Genomic DNA, 21,577 nt, shown 5'->3' with positions numbered 1-21,577 from the left:
GCCACTCCCACAATCATATTACAGAAATGTTCTGTAATATGGTCAAAATATCTCATGTACCCCAAAATATATACACCTACTGTGTACCCACATAAAAATTAAAAAACTACTTAAAAATATAAGGAAAGTTTGAGAAACTGTCACATACCAGAGGAGCCTAAGGAGACATGATGACTAAATGCAATGTGGCTCCTGGGTTAGGTTTTTTTTTTTTTTTTTTTTTTTTTTTTTTTTGAGAGAGAAAGAAATGATACAATGAGAGAGAGAAATATTCTGTAATATGATTGTGGGAGTGGTTATATTGCTTCTATGTGTTTGCCAAAACGTATTAAATTGGTCACTTATTAATAGGGAAGTTTATTGTATGTCAGTTTTATCTCAATAAAGCTGACACAGACAACTGGCTATGAAAAGATGCCCTCCATGGATTACTTAGATGCCAGACATATTCTTCCCTGCCCTTATTGTATAACAGAAATCCTACCTGTTCATGATGATCAGAGGGCAATTAACCCTGCCACCAGGAGTAATGGCGAGCAGGGCCTCTCATACATACTTCTGCCCTTTGGTTCTTAGAGACAGGCATGGATTCTACCTACTGAGGACATGGTATCTTATAAAAGTCATTGTCTTAGGGTGAATACTGCATCCTGGAAGATGCCACCTCATCCTTGAAAGCTATGGTCTCCATGTTGGTGCCTTCAAAAGGTTATTCCATCACTCTGCCAGGCTGTCAGCATCTAAGTGGAGCCCTGTGAGATAGGGCCAGTGGATTTCATGGTCACATACCCACTGCCACACCTCCTTTGCTCTTGAGTGTGTGCTTAGTCCCATGCTAGACAATGTGGGGTCTCATGTTGTCATATTGAGTACCGCAAGCCCTCAGTGCTGGCTGAGGCTCTGTGGGCAGGAAAGACTGATATGCGTATCAATCACAGTGAAGAGGAATTGCTGACCTTTTCCAGTTTGAACAAGGCTAATGTAATCAGCTTGTCACCAAGGGGTACAACCAAAAGCAGTCAGCTGTAATTCCAGGCTGGCTCCTGTATAAAACAAGTTCCGAAGAACAAGATCCTGGTCGGCAGAGACATGAGACCAGCCCTGGCCCACAATGGGACAGTCACATCATCTCAGGCAAAGCATTCCTCTCATCTCTGCCCTCAACCTTGCCACTGGCAAATGGAGGAGGTTGGACTATATGAGGTTATGAATATGTGCTATTATTTTTAAATGCAGAAGTCATAAATTCATATTCATTTAATACCTTCAGCTATTGCAGAAATATGTAAATTGTGAACACCCCCCTCACCATTTTCTCTGCAGAGACGACCACAGTTACCAATCTAGCGTGCCCCTTCCAGGTCTTTTTCCACCATAGCCCTGCTCAAATTTTCACTCCTTCCTAAGGCCTCCCCACATCCCACATCCTTGCTCAGGATCCCTCTTTTTCTTCTGTTTTTGCCCCTGGGGACACTTTATATAGGAACTGATATGGTGCGGCTGTGTCCCTGCCCAAATCTCATCTTGAATTGTAGTTCCCATAATCTCCACATGTCATGGGAGGGATCTGGTGGGAGGTAACTGAATCAAGGGGGGCAGTTTTCCCCCTGCTAGTCTCATAATAGTAAGTTCTCATAAGATCTGATGGTTTTATAAGGGACTTCCCCTTTGCTTGGCTCTCATTCTCTCGACATCCTGTGAGGAGGTGCCTTCTGCCATGATTGTAAGTTTCCTGAGGCTTCCCCAGCCACACGGAACTATGAGTCAATTAAACCTCTTTTCTTTATAAATTACCCAGTCTTGGGTATGTCTTTATTAACATCGTGAGAACGAACTAATACAGGAACATAAAGGGTTAGGAGACAAATGGCAAAGAGAAGAAGCTGCTTATGTAGGCAGGTCCTGGGGGCAGCAGGTCACAGTGTTCCACACTTCAGAGCTGAAACCTCTGAAGAGCCACTTATGGAAGCAGCTAATCCAGTAGCCAGCTGACGGAGACAGCAAGTATTCCTGGGATGCTTCAGCTGGTTGGAAAAGAGAGTAGGAATGTATAACTTTTTTTTTTTTTTTTTTAAAGACAGGGTCTCATTCTGTTGCCCAGGCCAGAATGCAGTAGTGCAATCATAGCTCACTAGAGCCTTGGCCTTCTGGGCTCAGGTGGTCCTCCCACCTCAGCCTTCTGAGTAGCTGGGACCACAAGCATGTGCCACCACAAGCATATGCCACCACAAGCATCTGCCACCACGCCTGGCTAACATTTTTTTTTTTTTTTTTTGAGATGGAGTCTCACTCTGTCGCCCAGGCTGGAGTGCAGTGGCGCGATCTTGGTTCACTGCAACCTCCACCTCCCAGGTTCAAGTGATTCTCCTGCCTCAGCCTCCCAAATAGCTGGGACTACAGGTGCGTGCCACCACACCCAGCGAATTTTTGTATTTTTAGGAGAGACAGGGTTTCACTATGTTGGCCAGGCTGGTCTCAAACTCCTGACCTCAGGTGATCCACCTGCCTTGGCCTCCCAAAGTGCTAGGATTACAGGTGTAAGCCACCGTGCCCGACCCGCCCTGCTAACTTTCATATTTTTTGTAGAGATGGGGTCTCTCTGTGTTGCCCAGGCCAGTCTTGAACTCCTGTGGTCAAGCAACCCTCCTACCTTGGCCTCCCAAAGTGTTGGGGTTACAGGCATAAGCCGCTGCACCTGGCCAGGAATGTATATTTCAAAGGACAAATTTTGAATGTGTTTGGTCAGTTTTTTATTGAGGCATAACATGCATACAGTATAGTGCACAAATCTCAAGTGTACAACTTGAAGAATTTTTACACACCTGTATGCACACACTCAAACCTTATGCAACCACCACTCAGACCAAGAATGTTTCCAACACCCTGAAAATTCCCTATTCCCCTTCCCATACAGTACCTCCCTGACCCTGCCCCAAGGTAACTACTCTTCTGACTTGTAGCACCATCGAGTAGTTTTGCCTGTTCTTGAACTTCATCTAAATGGAATCATACACAGGGGGTATTTTATGTCTACCGTCTTTGCTTATCATAGAGTCTGTGAGAGTCCTCCAAGCTGTTGCATGTAACTTGTTCTTTTTTGCTGCTGAGTAGTATTTCATTGTTTGAATATGCTTATCCTTTCTTACTACTAATGGACATTTGGCATGCTTCCAATTTAGGACTGTTATGAGTGAAGCTCCCCTGATGGATCTTGCACGTGTTTTTGGTGGGCAGATGCACTCGTTTCTCTTGTGGTTACACCTAGCAGTGGAGCTGCTGGCTCATGATTTGTTTGTTAAGGAAACAGAAGGATCTGCAGGGATTTGTCTTGGCCATGAATGACATGACAGAAGGAGCTCTAGTGATGTGGGATGGTGAAAAGCACATGCGCCTGACAACCTCATCCCTCTCTGGAAGGGGCAGCAGCCAGAGGCTGACCTGAAGAGCCTCAAGACTGCAGAAAGTTTACCTTGCTTAATCCCCATAACCCAGAGCACGGCTGGGCAGCTTGTTTCAAGGCAGGCATTTCAGGAACCTCCCTGGCTGTTTACCTGTGCTTCTTGATGCGGCCCTATAGCTCAATGAGTGACTGGGGGAATAAGCTCACATCCTTGTGGCTGCAGAGAGGCTCACTGGCTCAGGCCAGGGTCCCAGGGTTCATGCCTGCCGAGAGGAGGATTTTGAGTTTTTTAGAATGAGTCCTAATTAGTGAGAAGCCAAGGAACAAACCAACATGCCCCTGTCACAGCAGGACAGTGCCCCTGTGGAACTCAGCCTGTGGCACCACCAGGGCCAGCAAATCAATGTCCTAAGGCAGAGAGGCAGCAATCCCCAAGCGAACAGACTGAGATAGCCTTAAATGCTCAGCGCTCCGTGTGCACACTCTGGGCGCAGCCTGGAATGCCAGAGACCAGCAGCTGCAAATGACTCATAGCAAGCCCTTCCTACAACCAGACACATCATAACATCATTGGAAGCAGACCGTAAACAGTTTAAGACTGTTCCATTTGCGTCATCAGCCTGGTAGCATCCAGCATAGCCTCTGGGTCTCTGGCAGAGCCCCTGGGGCTCACATAAAAGGAGTGGGCGGAAGTGAAAGGCCTGGGCCAAAGTGTCATAAAAACCCAGGCCACAGAGTTCAAGCCCCAGCCCTGCGTGCAACATGTTGAGTGCTGGGTAAACCACTCTCCCTCCACACCACAGCGTGCTCTTCAGCACAGTGCGGTTGACACTGCCTTATGGGGGTGTTCGCCCCACTGTGGAGCAATCCTCCTGCCTCAGCCTCCTGAGTAGCTAGGACTATAGGTATGTACCATGCCCACCTAATTTTTTTTTTTTCGGTAGAGATGGGGGTCTCACTTTGTTGCCCAGGCTTGTCTTGAACTTCTGGGCTCAAGCGATTCTCCTGCCTTGGCCTCCAAAAATGTTGGGATTACAAGTGTGAGCCACTGTGGCTGGCCAGGTTTTTTTTTTTTTTAAAGAAATAACATAGGTTAGAGGTTTATTTAACTCATTAACGAGGGACTCAGCAGGTATAAAGATGGCGCTAGGGAGAATTTGAGGAAGAAAGTATAGAGATTTAAAAAAATGAATGTTAGAATAAAATTGATAGGTCAGATACAAAACTGGCATTGTCCTCTAGGACAAAAATCCTTTGGAATGATCTTTCCTACCTGAGATAAATTATTTTCACTCTGCCTGACAAAAATCTACAAGTTAACATGGAGTTTCACAGACCCAGAAGTCTTTAATCAGTAGTCAACAGAAAGTCACATAGAGGTGCAGACCCCTAGATCAAGTTTGCAAACCATAGCCCACAGCCCCAATATGGCCCCTTATTTGTTTCTGATAATAAAGCTTTATTAAAACCCAGCCATACTCATTTGTGTATTTATTGTCTATGGCTGCTTGCATGCTAAACTGGCAGAGTTGAGTAGTTGTGTAGCTGCAACAGAGGCTTGATACCATTAAATGGCGCTCAAACCAGAGTCAATTCTGGTTGGAGCAGTATATACACACAGGAACACTGGGACATAAGCCTAGAAACGTGGAGTGTACCTTTGTTGCCCAGGCTGGAGTGCGGTGGCACGATCTCAGCTCACTGTAACCTCTGCCTCCCGGGTTCAAGCAATTCTCCTGCCTCAGCCTCCCGAATAGCTGGGATTACAGGCGTGCACCACCATGCCTGGCTAATTTTTGTATTTTTAGTAGGAATGTGATTTCACTGTGTTGGCCAGGCTGGTCTCGAACTCCTGACCTCAGGTGGTCTGTCTGCCTTCACTGAGGAAGTGAAGAGGCATTGGAGGGTGTTGTGGGAGGACTAGTGATGGCAGGCAGGTGGCAGTCGGAGTCCTGTGTTACATTGTGTGCTCTTCCTGGACAATGATTAGCTGGTCCCAGCTGTTCCTTCCCACTCCTCAGTCCTTCAGTCTTGTTGTTTCTGTCACCTCAAAGTCACTAGCATCCTTGTGTTTGTCATCTTTTCCTCAGCCTTGCAGCCACAGTTGTTTGGTCCTCTCCTTCAGGTCTCTGCCCTTTCCATCACCCCACGCCCCACGTGCCCCAGATGATCTCAAAAACACAGCTCAAATCCCACAACACCCTCCAATGCCTCTTCACGTCCTCATTGCTCAGAAACAAAGTATCAACTCCCTGGAAGGTCCTCCCATGCCTGGCTCCAGTGGGCCCCTTCTATCCCCTTTGTCTCATGGCCGCGGGACACATTTCCTGAGCACATACAGTATGGCCTTCCCGCCTTTGACGTCCAGCTCCGGGGTGCCTCGCTCAGACACCACCCAACCAGAAGTCTTCCCACTGTCCTCCCAGTTCCCACAGCCAGTTAAACTTTTCTTCTGTGGTGTCTGCCATGCCTGGTACAGGGAAAGGAGCGTGAAATGGAAATCTGGGCCGGGCGCCGTGGATCACGCCTGTAATCCCAGCACTTTGGGAAGCCGAGGTGGGCGGATCACCTGAGGTCAGGAGTTCGAGACCAGCCTGGCAAACATAGTCAAACCATGTCTCTACTAAAAATACAAAAATTAGCTGGGCATGGCAGCATGTGCCTATAATCCCAGCTACTTGGGATGCTGAGGCAGGGAATCGCTTGAACCTGGGAGGTGGAGGTTGCAGTGAGCCAAGATTGTGCCACTACACTCCAGCCCGGGCGACAAGAGTGAGACTCTGTCTCAAAAAAAAAAAAAAAAGAAAAAAGAAAAAGAAAAAGAAATGGAAATCTCAAGACCTGAGTCTCATTCGGGCCCTCCTACCAGCACGATTTTTGTCTTGGACATATCGCTCCACCTCTTCTTTCTCTTATGTTTACAAAAAAAAAAAAAAAATTCAGGCCAAGTCATCTGGAAATTTCCATTGATAGATAAAACTCCATAATCCTCAGCTACTATTTCCCTTTTGTTTCTCCTGCAGACCGGATGTCCTTTAGGGCAGAGATGAGTTTCTTCTTGGATCCATACCCCTGATCACCTAGGGTAGAGCTTTCCACGTGGTGAGGGCTTAGGGTAGGATTCTCGGACAAGTGAAGGAATTTCAGGGTGTTCTCTACAACAGGCTACTGTCCATGAGGATTTTGGGGTCCCACGATGTTTTCTGTGACTTGCCCATGACATACCCTCTGTCTAGAATGCTGCCTTCTCTCCCCACCCTTTTAGCTAGCAGTATTGTCCTCATCCTCAAAGAGCCAATTTGATTGTCATCTCTGGCCTCCTGCCCTCCTCTGCAGTGCCTGCCCCAAGCTCCTGTAGCCTGATGGCTCTTGCTCCTAGTTTTACAAGGATCTTATCTTCTTTGAGGACTGTGAACACCTGAGGGCACAGGTATCTCTGCCTTAGGGCTGGCCCTGCAGTGCGTTTGCATCTACTTGCGGACCGGAGGAGGCAGAGGTGGCACTGAGCCTAGCGCTGTATGTGCCCCTAGGACATTCAGTACGCTTTGCAGCCATTTTGTCTGTTTGGGGGGGCTCTCAGGATCTAGCATCACAGAGCCCAGGTCCTGTGCCCTTGGCAGTGGGGTGACATTAACCCCAACCTCTTCGTGCCTTCTCTCCTTGTCCTCCTAACCATAGCTGAGAGGTGGCATTTTGTTCTCCTAGCAGAGGCCATGGCCTTCTGGAAGCCCCATCTCAACCATAGCCCTGGGGTTTCCAGATGACTGTGGGAGCTGCTTCCACTGCTCCTGCTGGTCCTTGGCCCTTGGTCCTTCGTGGTGGTGGCTAACCAGGCCTGGGGCTTAGGGAGGGCTGACCAGCCTCTGCGGCTCTGCAGACTATGCCCAGGCAGATGTAGATGTGGAGGATGACTGACACCCTGGAGAGCCTTTGTGGCCCAGCATGGCTTCCGCCTTCTCTAAGCGAGGGAAGGCCAGCACTGCAGACTGAATGATCATGCTGTCCAAGCAGACATATCAGAAAACAGACGATGAGGCAGCCTGCCCCAAAGGGGGCCTGGGCTTCAGGAATTGGGGGACAGAGGGCTGGGTAGTGAGGCACACACTGGAGGCTGTGGAAAGTAGAAGCTGTGGTGGCGGTGGCGCTGGGAGGCAGGCTGGGGGACAATGGCGATGGGACCCTGCCATTATTTCCACCCTGCCTGGGCGTCAGAGCCACCTGGAGGCCTTCATTTTGTTGTTTATAAAACTTCTTCCAATTTTTTTTTTTTTTTTTTGAGACGAATTCTCGCTCTGTTGACCAGGCTGGAGTGCAGTGGCGTGATCTCAGCTCACTGCAAGCTCCGCCTCCCGGGTTCACGCCATTCTCCTGTGTCAGCCTCCTGAGTAGCTGGGATTACAGGCGCCTCCCACCACGCCCGGCTTTTGTGTGTGTGTGTGTGTGTGTGTGTGTGTGTGTGTGTGTGTGTGTATTTTTAGTAGAGACGAGGTTTCACCATGTTAGCCAGGATAATCTCAATCTCCTGACCTCGTGATTTGCTGGGATTACAGGCTTGAGCCACCGCACCCAACCAAACTACTGCTTTTTTTTAAAGAGGGTTCTCAATATGTTGTCCAGGTTGGACTTGAACTCCTGGCTCAAACGATCCTCCAGCCTCGGCTTCCTGATAAGCAGGCCTACAGGCAGCTGAGATGGTGTATTTTACTATTTGTAATTCATTCCTATTGCCTGTTCTATGGAGCCATAAATGAAACAGAGATGGACAGTGATACCTTAAAAACAAACAATAATTAGAAGGCTAGGGAATGAACAAGCAGCCTAACCCCCTACCGGAGGTCCGAGTGAGTTCTGTGTGTGCTTTGCAGGGTAATGCGTCTGGAATTGGTGGGTACTTGGTCTCAGTGACTTAAAAGAATGAAGCTGTGGACCATCGCAGTGAGTGTTACAGTTCTTAAAGATGGTGTGTCCAGAGTTTGTTCCTTCAGATGTTCAGATGTATCTGGAGCTTCTTCCTTCTGGTGGGTTCATGGTCTCTCTGTCAGGACTGAAGGGGCAGACCTTCGTGGTGAGTGTTACAGCTCATAAACGCAGCATAGACCTGAAGACTGAGCAGCAGCATGATTTATTGCAAAGAGCCAAAAAATAACCCTTCTACAACGCAGAATGGAACCCAAGGGCCGCTGGCTGACTCTCGGCCCCACCCACATCCTGCTGATTGGTCCATTATACAGAGAGCTGATTGGTCTATTTTACAGACAGCTGATTGGTCCGTTTTGACAGAGTGCTGATTGGTGTGTTTACAATCCTTGAGCTAGAGACAGAGTCACAGAGTGCTAGTTAGCTAGATACAGAGTTAGCTAGATACAGAGTACCAATTGGTGTATTTACAAACCTTGAGCTAGACACAGAGTGCTGATTGGTGTATTTACAAACCCTGAGCTAGACACAGAATGCTGATTGGTGCATTTACAATCATTGAACTAGACACAGAGTCACAGAGTGCTAGTCTTCCAAGTCTCCACTAGGTTAGGTAGATACAGAATACCAATTGGTGTATTCACACACCCTGAGCTAGACACAGAGTGCTGATTGGTGTATTTACAAACCCTGAACTAGACACAGAGTGCTGATTGGTGCACATATAATCCTCTGGCTAGATATAAAAGTTCTCCAAGTCCCCATCCCGTTCAGGAGCCCAGCTGGCTTCACCCAGTGGATCCTGCACCGGGGCTGCAGGCAGAGCTGCCCCAGTCCCGAGCCCCGCCTGCACGCCTCAGCCCTGGGGCTGTTGATGGGACCAGGCGCCATGGAGCAGGGAGCGGCGCCCGTTGGGGAGGCTCAGGCCACGGGGGAGCCCATCGCAGGGGGAGGAGCTCAGACATGGCAGGCTGCAGATTCCCAACCCTGCCCGGCCGGGAGGCAGCTAAGGCCCAGGGAGAATTTGAGTGCGGCGCCACTGGCGGGCCAGCACTGCTGGGGGACCCGGTGCAACCTCCGCAGCTGCTGGCCCTGGTGCTAAGCCCCTTACTGCCCTGGGCCGGTGGTGCCAGCCGGCCACTAGGTGTGCGCGGCCCGCCCGTGCCTCTCCCTCCACATCTCCCCACAAACAGAGAGAGGAGGCTCTGGCCTCAGCCAGCCCAGAGAGGGGCTCCCACAGTGTCGCGGCGGGCTGAAGGGCTCCTCAAGCGCTGCCAGAGTGGATGCCGAGGCCCGAGGCCGAAGAGGCACTGAGAGTGAGGGCTGCTAGCCCATTGTCACCTGTCAGTAAGGCAAGGAGCAATGATCGAGGAGCATGTTAGGGAGGAAGACCCCCGACGTCGGCAATTCACACAGAGACTGCGGTATGTGGTTGGGGCGTGGCAGTGGACCCTGTGAGACCAATTTACCACATGAGATGGAACTTGGCATAGACATGGACGTCCCCATTGGTGATGGCCAAAGTCGGGGCTGAGGAGAATATAGGGAGCCAGAATCCATATCAAAATGTGGGAGTAGCAGAGAAGTGAAGCCTTTTGTTGCTTTAGACCACAGACTTCCTGTGTTCTTGAATCAGCATCTCTAGAAGCAAGTCCTTAATTCCCAGTGTAGCCAGCCTAGCGTGGCTGCAAGGACAAATGTTGGCATCCACAGGTGTAGACAAGGAATCCTGCTAAAGAAGATATAAGAGCTAAGCCACAGACACAGGTCTACCAAGTATTTGTAGTGTGATCTGGGGCTGTTTATTTCATAGTTCTTGTAATCTATATTTTTTTATCTGATCCAGATAGAGATAATGCCTCCCATAAAGCTTTGATGTGGAGATAAAGTAGGTGGAGGTGCTTTGTGACCAAGTCTGGCCCGCTGCCTCTGGCCTGTGGGTCCAGGGGCTATTGACCCCACCACCTATGCTAATCATTAAGCCTCAGGAGGAGAGATGTGTATGTTTGTGATTGGGGAGTGAGGAGGGGTGGAAGTGGAGTGGTGGCCCAGGCCCAGATGCAGCACCCTCTCAGAGGACACCAGCAAAGCCCACCTGGTTTGGGTCCCCTCGATCACTGGTAGTATGTCTGATTCTCTACCTTGGCAGTCCTGCCCAGAAAAGAGGTGGGGCACGAATGCCCAGGTCGTGGGCATGACCTTCCTGCAGGTGTAGGATGTCAGCACACTTCCTGGGCCTCCCAGCCTCACACACAGAGGCACATGGCTCAGTGCTGACTGCCCTGACACTCTAGCCTGGAGAATTTTGGAGGTAAAGAGGGCCTTGGGTATCTCACTACTCAGATAAAGACACAAAGGGACACAGAAGAAAGGGGCTTGCTAAAGATCACATGACAAATTAGTGTCAGGATCTGTGGTTACTGGAAACCTTTCCCTCACTGAACTCAAGTCTGGCAGGGGGACAGCACAAGTTCAGGCTGGGGAGAGGGCAGGCATTCTTTCCTGGAGGCCACGGGCCCCCCAGCAGAGCACAGATGGGAGTTCTATCTGGGGGGATCTGTAGCTTTTCACCAGTGACCTACTCTCCCACAGCAAAGTCCTTACTTACCTGCAGGTATCAGCTGGATAGCCCTTCCTTATCAACCTTGGATACAAGGTCCCCTCCCGGTTCCCCATTATTCTCTACCAAAGCATGCCAGTTTTTCCTTTAAAATATCAGTCACAATAAGTATTAATTTGCATTTATTTACTTTCGTTGAGGTGAAATTTACATAACATGCAATTAATCATTTTAAGTATATAATTCAGGATCACTTAGTACATTTATAATGTTGTGCAATTATCACTTCTATCTAGTTCCAAAACATTTCATCATCTCATAGGGAAACTCCATATCCTTAAGCAATCACTCCCCAGTGCCCACTTTCCCTCAGCTCAAGGCAACCACCAGTTGATCTCTAAAGATTTACCTTGCTGGCCATTTTATGTAAATGGAATAAAAAAATATGTGCTCTTTTACATCTGGCTTCTTTCACTTAGCATAACTTTTTTTTTTTTTTAAGAGTCTCGCTGTGTTGCCCAGGCTGGAGTGCAGTGGCGTGATCTCGACTCACTGCAACCTCTGTCTCCCAGGTTCAAGTGATTCTCCTGCTTTAGCCTCCCAAGTAGCTGGGATTACAGGTATCTGCCACCACATCAGGCTAATTTTTGTGTTTTTAGTAGAGACGTGTCTTCCTCACTAAACTTAATCCTTTCTATCTTTTGATGTAAGGTCACAGACATGTGACTCTTTCACTTGAACACTTAGAGGGTTATTGGTTGGCCTAATTTTAATATTGTTGTGTCTCAGGGAATAGGGAGGCCTGAGGAGAGGGAGACAGATGGGAGAACAGCTGGTCAGTGGAGCAGTCGGGACACACACGACTTTTTTTTTTTTTTTGGAGACAGGATCTTGCTTTGTTGCCCAGGCTGGAGTGCAGTGGTGCTCACAGCTCACTGCAACCTTGACGTCTTGGGCTCAAGCAGTCCTCATGCCTCACCCTCCTGAGTAGCTGGGACTACAGACATGCACCACCATGTCTGGCTAATTTTTTAAAATTTTTTTGTAGAGATGAAGTCTCACTATGTTGCCCAGGCTGATCTGAAACTCCAGGGCTCAAGTAAGCACATGACTTTTATCAATTAAATTTGCTGTCTTATACAGGTACAGTTCATGGCACCCCAAAACAATGACAATAGTGACATTAAAGATTACTGGTCACAGATCACTACAACAGAGGCAGGAACTGCCAAAATGTGACAGAGACAGGAGGTGAGTACATGCTGTTGGAAAAATGGTGTAGATAGATTTGCTCGACGCGGGGTTGCCACAAACCTTCAGTTTGTAAAAACTTAATAGCTGCAGGGTGTAATACGGTGAAGCTTAGGAAAACAAGGAATGCCTGTACTTGTTTTCAATCTGGGGGGTACATACCCAGGAGTGAATTGCTGAGTCATAAAGTACGTCTATGTTTAACTTTTTCAGAAATCATTCATGAATTTATTAAACTTTTTAAAATTTCAGTAGCTTTAAGGGTATAAGTAGTTTTTGGTTACAGAGATGAAGTGTGTATTAGTTCATTTTCATACTGCCATAAAGAACTGCCCAAGCTTAGGTAATTGATAAAGGAAAGAGGTTTAATTGACTCACAGTCCAGCATAGCTGGGGGGGCCTCAGGAAACTTACAATCATGATGGCAGAAGGTGAAGAGGAAGCAAGGCATCTTCTGGTTTTTGTTTGTTTGTTTGTTTGTTTGTTTGTTTGTTTTTTTGAGAGAGTCTCGCTCTGTCGTCCAGGCTGGAATGCAGTGGTGAGATCTCGGCTCACTGTAACCTCTACCTCCTGGGTTCAAGCAATTCTCCTGCCTCAGCCTCCTGAGTAGCTGACACTATAGGTGTGTGCCACCATGCCCAGCTAATTTTTGTAGTTTTATAAAAAGAGATGGGGTTTCACCACATTGGCTGTGCTGGTCTCGAACTCCTGACCTCGAGTGATCTGCCCGCCTTGACCTCCCAAAATGTTGGGATTACAGGCATGAGCCACTGTGCCCGGCCTGCAAGGAACCTTCTTTACAAGTTGGCAGAAAGGAGGAGTGCCTTTTGAAGGGGAGAAAGCCCCTTAGAAAACCATCGGGTCTTGTGAGCACTCACTCATTATCACCAGAACAGCATGGGAAACCGCCCCTGTGATTCAATTACCTCCACCTGGTCTTACCCTTGACATATAGGGATATGGGGATTATGGGGATTATAATTCAAGATGAGATTTGGGTGGGGACACAAAGCCTAGCCATATCAAATTGTATATCGGTGAAGTCTGGGATTTCAGTGTACCGGTCACATGAATACTGTGCATTCTTTTTCATTCCTCCCCCACTTCCCCATGCCTCTCACACATCTCCAGTGTCCATTGTACCACCCTATATGCCTTTGCATACCCATAGTTTAGTTCCAACTTGTAAATGAGAACATGTGGTATTTAGTTTTTCATGTCTGAGTTACTTCACTTAGGATAATGGCCTCCAGTTCCAAGTTGTACAAAATATATTATTTTGTTATTTTGATGGCTGCATAGTAGTTATATATATGTGTCACATTTTCTTTATCCACTCATCGGTTGATGGGCACTTAGGTTGATTCCATATCTTTGTCATTGTGAATTGTGCTGCAATAAACATACATATGCAGGTGTCTTTTTGATATAATGACTTCTTTTCCTTTGGGTAGATACCCTATAGTGGGATTGCTAGATTGAATGGTGGATCTCCTTTTAGTTCTTTGAGAAATCTCCATACTGTTTTCCACAGGGGTTGTAATAATTTACATTCCCACCAGCAGTGTATAAGCATTCCCTTTCCACCACATCCTTGCCAACATTTTGTTTATTTGTTCGTTTGTTTGTTTTTTGAGGAGGAGTTTCATTCTTATTGCCCAGGCTGAAGTGCAGTGGCACGATCTCAGCTGACTGAAACCTCCGTCTCCTGGGTTCAAGCCATTCTCCTGCCTCAGTCTCCTAAGTAGCTGGGATTACAGGCATGCCCCACCATGCCCGGCTAATTTTGTATTTTTAGTAGAGACAGGGTTTCACTATGTTAGTCAGGCTGGTCCTGACCTCCGGTATGATCCATCCGCCTCAGCCTCCCAAAGTGCTGGGATTACAGGCATAAGCCACTGTGCCCCGCTATTTTTTTTTTTTTTTTTTTGAGTTTTAAATAATGGCCATTCTGGCTGGGGTAAGTTTTCATCTCATTGTGGTTTTAATTGGCATTTCCCTTATGATTAGTGAGGTTGAGCATTTTTCATATGTTTAACATTTGTATATCTTCTTTTGAGAAATGTCTATTCATGTCTTGTCCACTTTTTAAATAGGATTATTTGTTTTTCACTTGCTGATTTGAGTTCCTTGTAGATTCTGTATATTAGTCCTTTGTCAGATGCATAGTTTGCAGATACTTTCTCCTACTCTTTAGGTTGTCTGTTTACTCTGTTACTCATTTGTTTTGCTGTGTTTAGTTTGCAGGCTTTTTAGTTTAATTCAGTCCCATTTATTTATTTTTGTTTTTGTTGCATTTGCTTTTGGGGCTTTAGTCACTACTTCTTTGCCTAGGCCAATGTCCAGAGGAGTTTTTCCTGGGGTTTCTTCTAGGACACTTATGATTTCAGGCCTTAGATTTAAGTTTGTAATCCATCTTGAGTTAATTTTTGTATGTGGTGAGAGACAGGAATCCAGTTTCATTTTTCTACATGTGACTGTCCAGTTTTCCCAGCATCACTGATTGAGTAAGATGTCCTTTCCCCAGTCTATATTTTTGTGTGCTTTGTTGAAGATAAGTTGATTGTAAGTATTTCTGGATCCTCTATTCTCTTCCATTGGTCTATGTGTCTACTCTTATACCAGTATCATTCTGTCTTGGTAACTATAGCGTTGTAGTATAATTTGAAGTCGAGTAATGTGATACCTCCAAATTTGTTCTTTTCGCTTAGGATTGCTTTGGCTGTTCAGGCTTTTTTTGTTGTTGTTGTTCTATATGAATTTCAGGGTTTTTTTTTCTAATTCTGTGGAAAATGAAATTGGTATTTTGATAGGAATTGTGTTGAACCTGTAGATTGCTTTGAGTTGAATCTGTAGATTGCTTTGAGGCAGTATGGTCATTTACATGATGTTGATCCTTCCAGTCCATGAACGTGAAATGTTTTTCCATTTGTTTGTGTCATCTGTGGTTTCTTTCAGCAGTGTTTTGTAGTTCTCCTTACAGAGCTCTTTCACCTCCTTGGTTAAGTATATCCCTAGGTACTTTTTTGGTAGCTGTTGTTAAAGCAATTGAGTTCCTGGTTTGATTCTCAGCTTGATTGTTGTGGGTCTATAGTAGTGCTACTGGTTTGTGTACATTGATTTTGTAACCTGAAACTTTACTGAATTCACTTATCAAATCTAAGAACCTTTTGGAGCAGTCTTTAGGATTTTCTATATACAAGATCATATCATCAGCAGACAGATCATTTGACTTCTTCTTTTCCAATTTGGATGCCCTTCATTTTTTTCTCTTGCCTGATTGCTCTGGCTAGGACTTTCCATTAACTTGTTTTTAATACCTCTTTTACTCACTAAATGTCCAGGCCTGCACCATGCAATATAGCAGCCACTACCCCTGTGTGCTTATTTAAAATGAAATTAGTTAAAAATTAAACGAAGTTGGCCGGGTGTGGTGGCTCATGCCTATAATCCCAGCGCTTTGGGTTTTTTGGGTGGATCACCTGAGGTCAGGAGTTTGAGACCAGCCTGGCCAACATGGCAAAACCCCTTCTCTACTAAAAACACAAAAATTAGCTGGGTGTGGTGGCACGGGCCTGTAATCCCAGCTACTTGGGAGGCTGAGACAGGAGAATTGCTCGAACCTGGGAGGCAGAGGTTGTAGTGAGCCGAGATCGTGCCACTGCACTCCAGTCTGGGTGACAGAGCAAGACTCCATCTAAAAAAAAAAATTAAAATAAAATAAAAATAAATAAAGTTAAAGATTCAGACCCTGTCATACTTGCTGTGTTTCAAGTGCTCAGTAGCCACCTGTGATTAGCGGCTACTATATTTCTACCTCCCAGAAAGTGTTATTGGATAGCTCTGGTCTACACTGAAAACTTTTCCTGAGCGCAGAGACCAAATCTGCCCAGTGTACCACAACATACCTAATGCCCAGCAAAGTGCCTGGTGCCTAGCATTAATACTTTTGGAAGGAAAGAAGGAAGTGCTACTTTTATAATCATTCCTTCATTTGATCTTCTCAACAAATCTGTAAAGGAGACAGGAAAAGGATAGCTTTGCCTTTTTCACAGTTGAAGAGATAGGCTCAGGGAGTTAAACACTATATCCAGAATCATAGAACTAGCCCAGATCATGGGCCTAGACCTTCCGTACTCTCTACCAGTCACACTCTCAGTTGCTCCCAAGACATTTCAGACAGAATAGTGAGTAGGCAGGCAAGGGGCTGGAAATGCTAGGGCCAGCTGACAAATGAGAGCCTGGCTATGGTAGAGTTAGGGGATTCTCAATCAAAGGGGACTTTGAGCAGGACTTTATCTACTCTCTGTTTTTTTAGGGACAAGGAAAGAGGCCAGGAGAAGTCACGTTTCCAAGGGACTAGTTAAGAGGGCACTGAGAATGGATTGGGATTAGACCTGGGAGGGACTGGAGGGAAAGGCCATGTCTTCAGAGATGTCACTGAGGGTTTAGAACAGAGAGAACAGTTTTGCAATCTCTTAATAAGCTCAGTCTGGTGGCATCCACAAGCTGGGCCAGAGCTGACACTGAGGGAGAAACCAATTGGAAAGCAATTACAACCTGGACCAGCATGGTGGCGGCAGGAAAGGGGAGGCAGGGTGGGGGGGAAGCAGTGAAATCTGAATAACATGAAAGAAAGAATACTGGCTGTGGAGGTAATACTTATTTGCTAGAGAGGGGAATGGGGACCTTGAATTTTCACAATTTGCTGCCAGGAAACATGGTAGAGCCGGTCAGAAAATAATTCAGGAAATCTGCTGCTGTGTCCAGGAAGGTTGAATTGAGTCTTAAAGAAGATGAATGATTCACTCACAGAACATTCGAGCAAGAAGAAACTTTGTTAGTGAGATATAGTTCAACCTCTTTGCTTTATTGTTGAAAAAACTGAGGCTTAGAGAGGTGAAGGGGATGGTGAAAGGCACATCATGTGTGAAAAATGAGACTGGACCTAAACTCAGGCCTCCTGGTCCAGTGAAGTTTTCATTCTGTGTCACAGGAAGATCTCTAATCTCACTTCCCTGCAGCCAAGATCTCCCAGTACTCACTTGCTGGCTGATAAACAGATGTTATTTGACTTTGTTAACATTGAATCTTCTCTAAGGAAATGTCTCTTGATCATAGATTGCGCAGTAGATATATGCATTTAATCCAAATCTTTTATCACACATCCTTAAGACGGAAAAATACAACCTGTTCTTTTGAAAAACTCTTAATGGCTTTTCAGTTAATACCTTTGTGGTTTTGATAAATTACTCATGGTCTCCAAGTCTATGTTTCCTCTTCTGTACAATGGAAATAATACAACCTACTTCTCAGATAGTGACTGATCAATGAGATAAAATCTGTAAAGCACATTTCTACTATACGCTAAGTTATTTGACACTCTTTCTATTTTCTTCCCCAGAGAATGGTGTAGATGATTAAGCTAAGTCAATCAGAAAGATTAGAAACATGACAATTCCTTGAAAACATAAACCCACTGGCGTTACAAATAGCACAACGAATTAGCGTGGCTGAGTCAGTGGAAGAGACATTTTTCATGGAAATTGTATAGAAGTCATTACAGTTCCTTGAAAATAAAAGCACCCTAGAAAAATATCGATGTTGCTCACATGCTGGCACTGTAAGATTGGTGACTAAGCCTTCTCTTCCTTCCTGTCCAGCCTTTAGAACATATTCACTAGGGCAGGCAGAGGAGGAACCACCCTTCCTACCCGCTTATAGAGCAGGTCTACCAAGGAGGCGGTAGAAACTTGAAAGTTAACCTCAGAGTTAATTTCCAATAGGCCTCGTGGATTAGAAAAAAAAAATATGAAGTCCCCCAGGGTCCCTCGGGACTATACCTTGGAAGATATTGGGCTGCACCCTCTCTGACCTCAGTCCCCTCTTGTCACAGGCCCATGTGGATCCTTAATAGCAGTGCTGGGGTTTGGGTGTGGGTGGCAGGCCCAGTGAGGGACAGTCTTCCAGTTCCTTGACCATTCCCATGTACGTTCACACCAGCCCGCTCCTTCCTGCAGCACAGTGTTTGCTCATGCATACATTTACTCACCCAACAACTAATTATTGAATGCCTTCTATGTCCTGGGCTCTCTGCAAGGGGCTGAGTATACAGCAGTGAGCGAGATAGACTGGGTTCTGCCCTCAGGAAGTTTCCAGCCTTTCCAGTGGGAAGAAAGACAATAAATCCATCAGCAAACAAATGTATGTATGAAGAGAACAAACAGGGTGGCAGAAAATAAAAAGTGGTCAAGGCGGTTAGGGAAAACTCACCTGAGATATGACTTTTGAGCCAGACATGAGTTGGAGGAGAGGAGGGACATTTTGGGCAGAGGCAACAGTTTAGGCAAGGGCCATGAAACAGGAAAGAACTTGACTTTTCAAAACCATCAAGCAGCCTTGACGTGAGGCATTAGGACTACTCTAAGTACAATGGGAAAGTTTTAAGCCAGGAAATGACAGGACCCAACCTATATTTTAAGGTCACTCAAACTGAATGGAGCAGGCTAAGAGTGGAAGCCGGAGGATCATCAGGAGGCTACAAGAGAGGAGTGGAGAGGGAAAAGAAGGTCGCTGGTGCCACGGCTGCCAGGCTCTCTATGGGGACCATTGAGACAGGGGCCAGAAAGGGAAGAGATCCCCATTCAGTGAATGTGTCCAGAACAGCCATAGGCTTGGAGTACTGTTCTGGAAGCTGACACAATCAGAGACGGGATTTGCTCCTTAGGGCTAAACACAATCTGTACTAAACCTCCTGGATCCTCTCATTCAGCGCCTGGAGTGAACTGGTAGCTTCTTAAGATGACTCAGAGGTAACAGTAAGCCAAGGAGCAACCTGTGGACAGATCGGGGCTTTGGAAGAGACCAGCCTGGTACGGAAGCACAGTGGGCAGAGGAGAGACTGCAGACTCCTGTGGTGTCCCTGTTTGCAGAGAGTCGGGAGTTTGGGGTTTTTTGTTACAAATAACACAATTTGGATATCCCTGGGTCTTAGCAACCCGGCGGGGAGCCATTGAGCTCACAGTGGCACCTGTGAATGAATTTCACTGGCTTGTTGCATCTGTTCACATAAGAGCAGGACTTTAGACCTTCTAGGTTAGTGTGTCTAAATGCTTTTTCCATTATTTTACCCCTAAGAAGCCATTTTAGAAATTTTCCTCCTTAATTGCAACCACCCCTTTGAAATGTTGAAGCCATGGATATGCCATATATGTTTACAGATTGTATGCATATCTGTGTTTCATATATTAAAAGAACAAGACTTTTTCACCCCTCTGGGGGTGATACTGCCCCACTGAGAAGGCATACTGTAGTTTAAAGGCTCCCCCAGTTATAACGGGGGCCCGCAGAGAGTATCTTATCTGGGTTCACCAACCTGCCCACTGTGGTCTCCTTTAAGAACGTGCCTCACAGCTGTCCCCACTAGCAAGCACTGCAGAAGACCCCATACTTGCCAGCCTGTCCACATTCCCAAAGTAGCAGAAGCTTTGATGCACTAAAGGCATAAGGTTCCTGTAGACCTCACTGCCCCAAATTGTGCTCTGCATCTCCCAGAAAGGAGGCACATTCCCTTCTCTGCTCTGTCCCCTTCTGTGTCTCCGGGCCTGGAGAAAGCATGGGTGGCCTTCCTTAGTCTCACAAAGATATGACAATGATCCTTCTCCATCCCTGCTTCCAGGACCCCCAAAATATGTTCCTTGCAGAGCCCTTTTACCAACCACCAATCAGCAGCCACGGCCAGTTCCCAGTGTAGACTCAACTGGTCTTCACCACATGATGGAAACCATGTACAATGTGCTATCACTTACATCACCAGCGGTCCACCAGTGCCCCGCTTTACAGATGTCAAACTGGAGACCCAGAGAGGTTTGGTCTTGGAGCAAGGTCACACGGTAAGAGGCTAAGGCCTATGTTCTTTGTTCTGCACTAGAATGCAAGAAACCTCATCCGCAGTGCCTACACATCAGGGAGCCATGGTCGCCCCCGGTACGTCCTACTTGGGGTGTGGTCCACACATCAGCACTTTCCACAGATTGTTCGTGGCCAGTTCATGATGAGGTAAGTGCAGGAATTGGGAGTAAGCAGTTAGAAATGTTTCTAGCAGTTTGATGGTGTAATTTTATGCCTATTAGCTCCAATTTTTAAAAAAATCTGGGGCTGGGCATGGTGGCCAATGCCTGGAATCCCAGCACTTTGGGAGGCCAAGGCTGGTGGATCACCTGAAGTCAGGAGTTTGAGATCAGCCTGTCCAACCTGGAGAAACCCTGCCTCTACTAAAAATACAAAATTAGCCGGGTGTGGTGGCACACACCTGTAATCTCAGCTACTCGTGAGGCTGAGGCAGGAGAATTGCTTGAACCCAGGAGATGGAGGTTGCGGTGAGCTGAGATCGCGCCACTGCACTTCAACCTGGGCAACAAGAGAAAACTCTGTCAAAAAAAAAAAAAAAATCTGGGTTCAGGTATTTCTTTTTTTCATTTTATTTTTCTAATGACTCATTTTTATTGTATTTTATGAGTGTCAGTCTGTGACAGATTGGATTTTTCTTTTTAATAAGCTATTCCTTCACTACTGATAGTTTAAAAAGCACAGTGTAGAGGTTGCAAACCTCCCACTTCCTGCACAGAGCATGGAAGGTCTTTGACCTCAGTATTAACAGAAAGAAAAATAACAAGTGGTGGTTTGGCCAAACTAACAGGTGGTCAGAGCCCAAAGGTCTCTCTTCTGTCCGGGGCAGACACAGCCTCAAGGTCATCAAAGCCTGGCTCCTGGGTGGCTTCTCCTTTTTTTTTTTTTTTTGGAGTCTGACTTTGCTGCCCAGGGTGGAGTGCAGTGGTGTGATCTCACTGCAACCGCCACCTCCCAGGTTCAGGTGATTCTCCTGCTTCAGCCTCCTGAGTAGCTGGAATTACAGGCACCTGCCACCACACCTAGCTAATTTTTGTATTTTTAGTAGAGACGGGGTTTCACCGTGTTGGCCAGGCAGGTTTGGAATTCCTAACCTCAGGTGATCTGCCTGCCTCGGCCTCTCAAAGTGCTGGGATTATAGGTATGAGCCACTGTGCCCGGACTCTGGGTGGCTTCTGGACTCTTGGTGTTCTGTCCCGGGAGTAGCAGTTACCTAAGCCATAGGTGTGCAAACGGTGGCTCTGTGTGCCTTTCACTTGGGGGCTTGTTCAATCACACCCTCGACAGAGCAGCTGGGAACTTTAGGGATGAATCATCCAATTGCCCCTCCACCCTCATTGTAAAAGTGAGGAACCTGAGGCCCAGGGAGGTCATGTCTTGCTTATTTTCCTATCTCCATGGACAAGGAGGGTGCCTGTCACAGAGGATCCACTGGGGTTCCATCAGAAGCCGAACTCCAGTGAGCCATAGAGAATAAGGAGTTTCTCCGGGTTTCAGAACTCTTCAGTGGTGGGAGCTGGTTGGTTAATCTATGTAAGGGG

At 46.6% G+C, this 21,577-nt stretch overlaps 1 protein-coding gene and 1 long non-coding RNA gene across 8 annotated transcripts in view; one reads left to right on the top strand and one right to left on the bottom strand.

Moving 5' to 3' along the window:
- The window catches only part of FADS2 (fatty acid desaturase 2), a 109,245-nt gene that overhangs the window by 35,028 nt on the left and 52,640 nt on the right, over positions 1 to 21,577 (top strand). Inside the window, exon 1 of one of the 4 annotated variants that reach the window (XM_077961379.1) lies at positions 20,065 to 20,114. The exons of 2 other annotated variants lie outside the window; for them this stretch is intronic. Coding sequence is in view for 1 of the 2 variants with exons in the window: in XM_077961375.1 (XP_077817501.1) it covers positions 21,409 to 21,495 (87 nt within the window). In the remaining variant the exon portion in view is untranslated. Of the gene's footprint in view, positions 1 to 20,064; positions 20,115 to 21,379; positions 21,496 to 21,577 lie in introns of those variants that run through there. One more of the 4 variants, XM_077961375.1, reaches the window with a different exon arrangement.
- Positions 1 to 21,577, bottom strand: part of LOC144334183 (uncharacterized) — a 54,737-nt gene that overhangs the window by 21,964 nt on the left and 11,196 nt on the right. The gene's annotated exons all lie outside the window — the stretch shown is intronic.

This window comes from Macaca mulatta, chromosome 14 (assembly GCF_049350105.2).
Source record: "Macaca mulatta isolate MMU2019108-1 chromosome 14, T2T-MMU8v2.0, whole genome shotgun sequence".
In the NCBI taxonomy this organism is placed as follows: Eukaryota; Metazoa; Chordata; class Mammalia; order Primates; family Cercopithecidae; genus Macaca; species Macaca mulatta.
The sequence above is the reverse complement of the archived record's forward strand: the minus strand, read 5'-3'. Positions and strand labels throughout refer to the sequence as shown.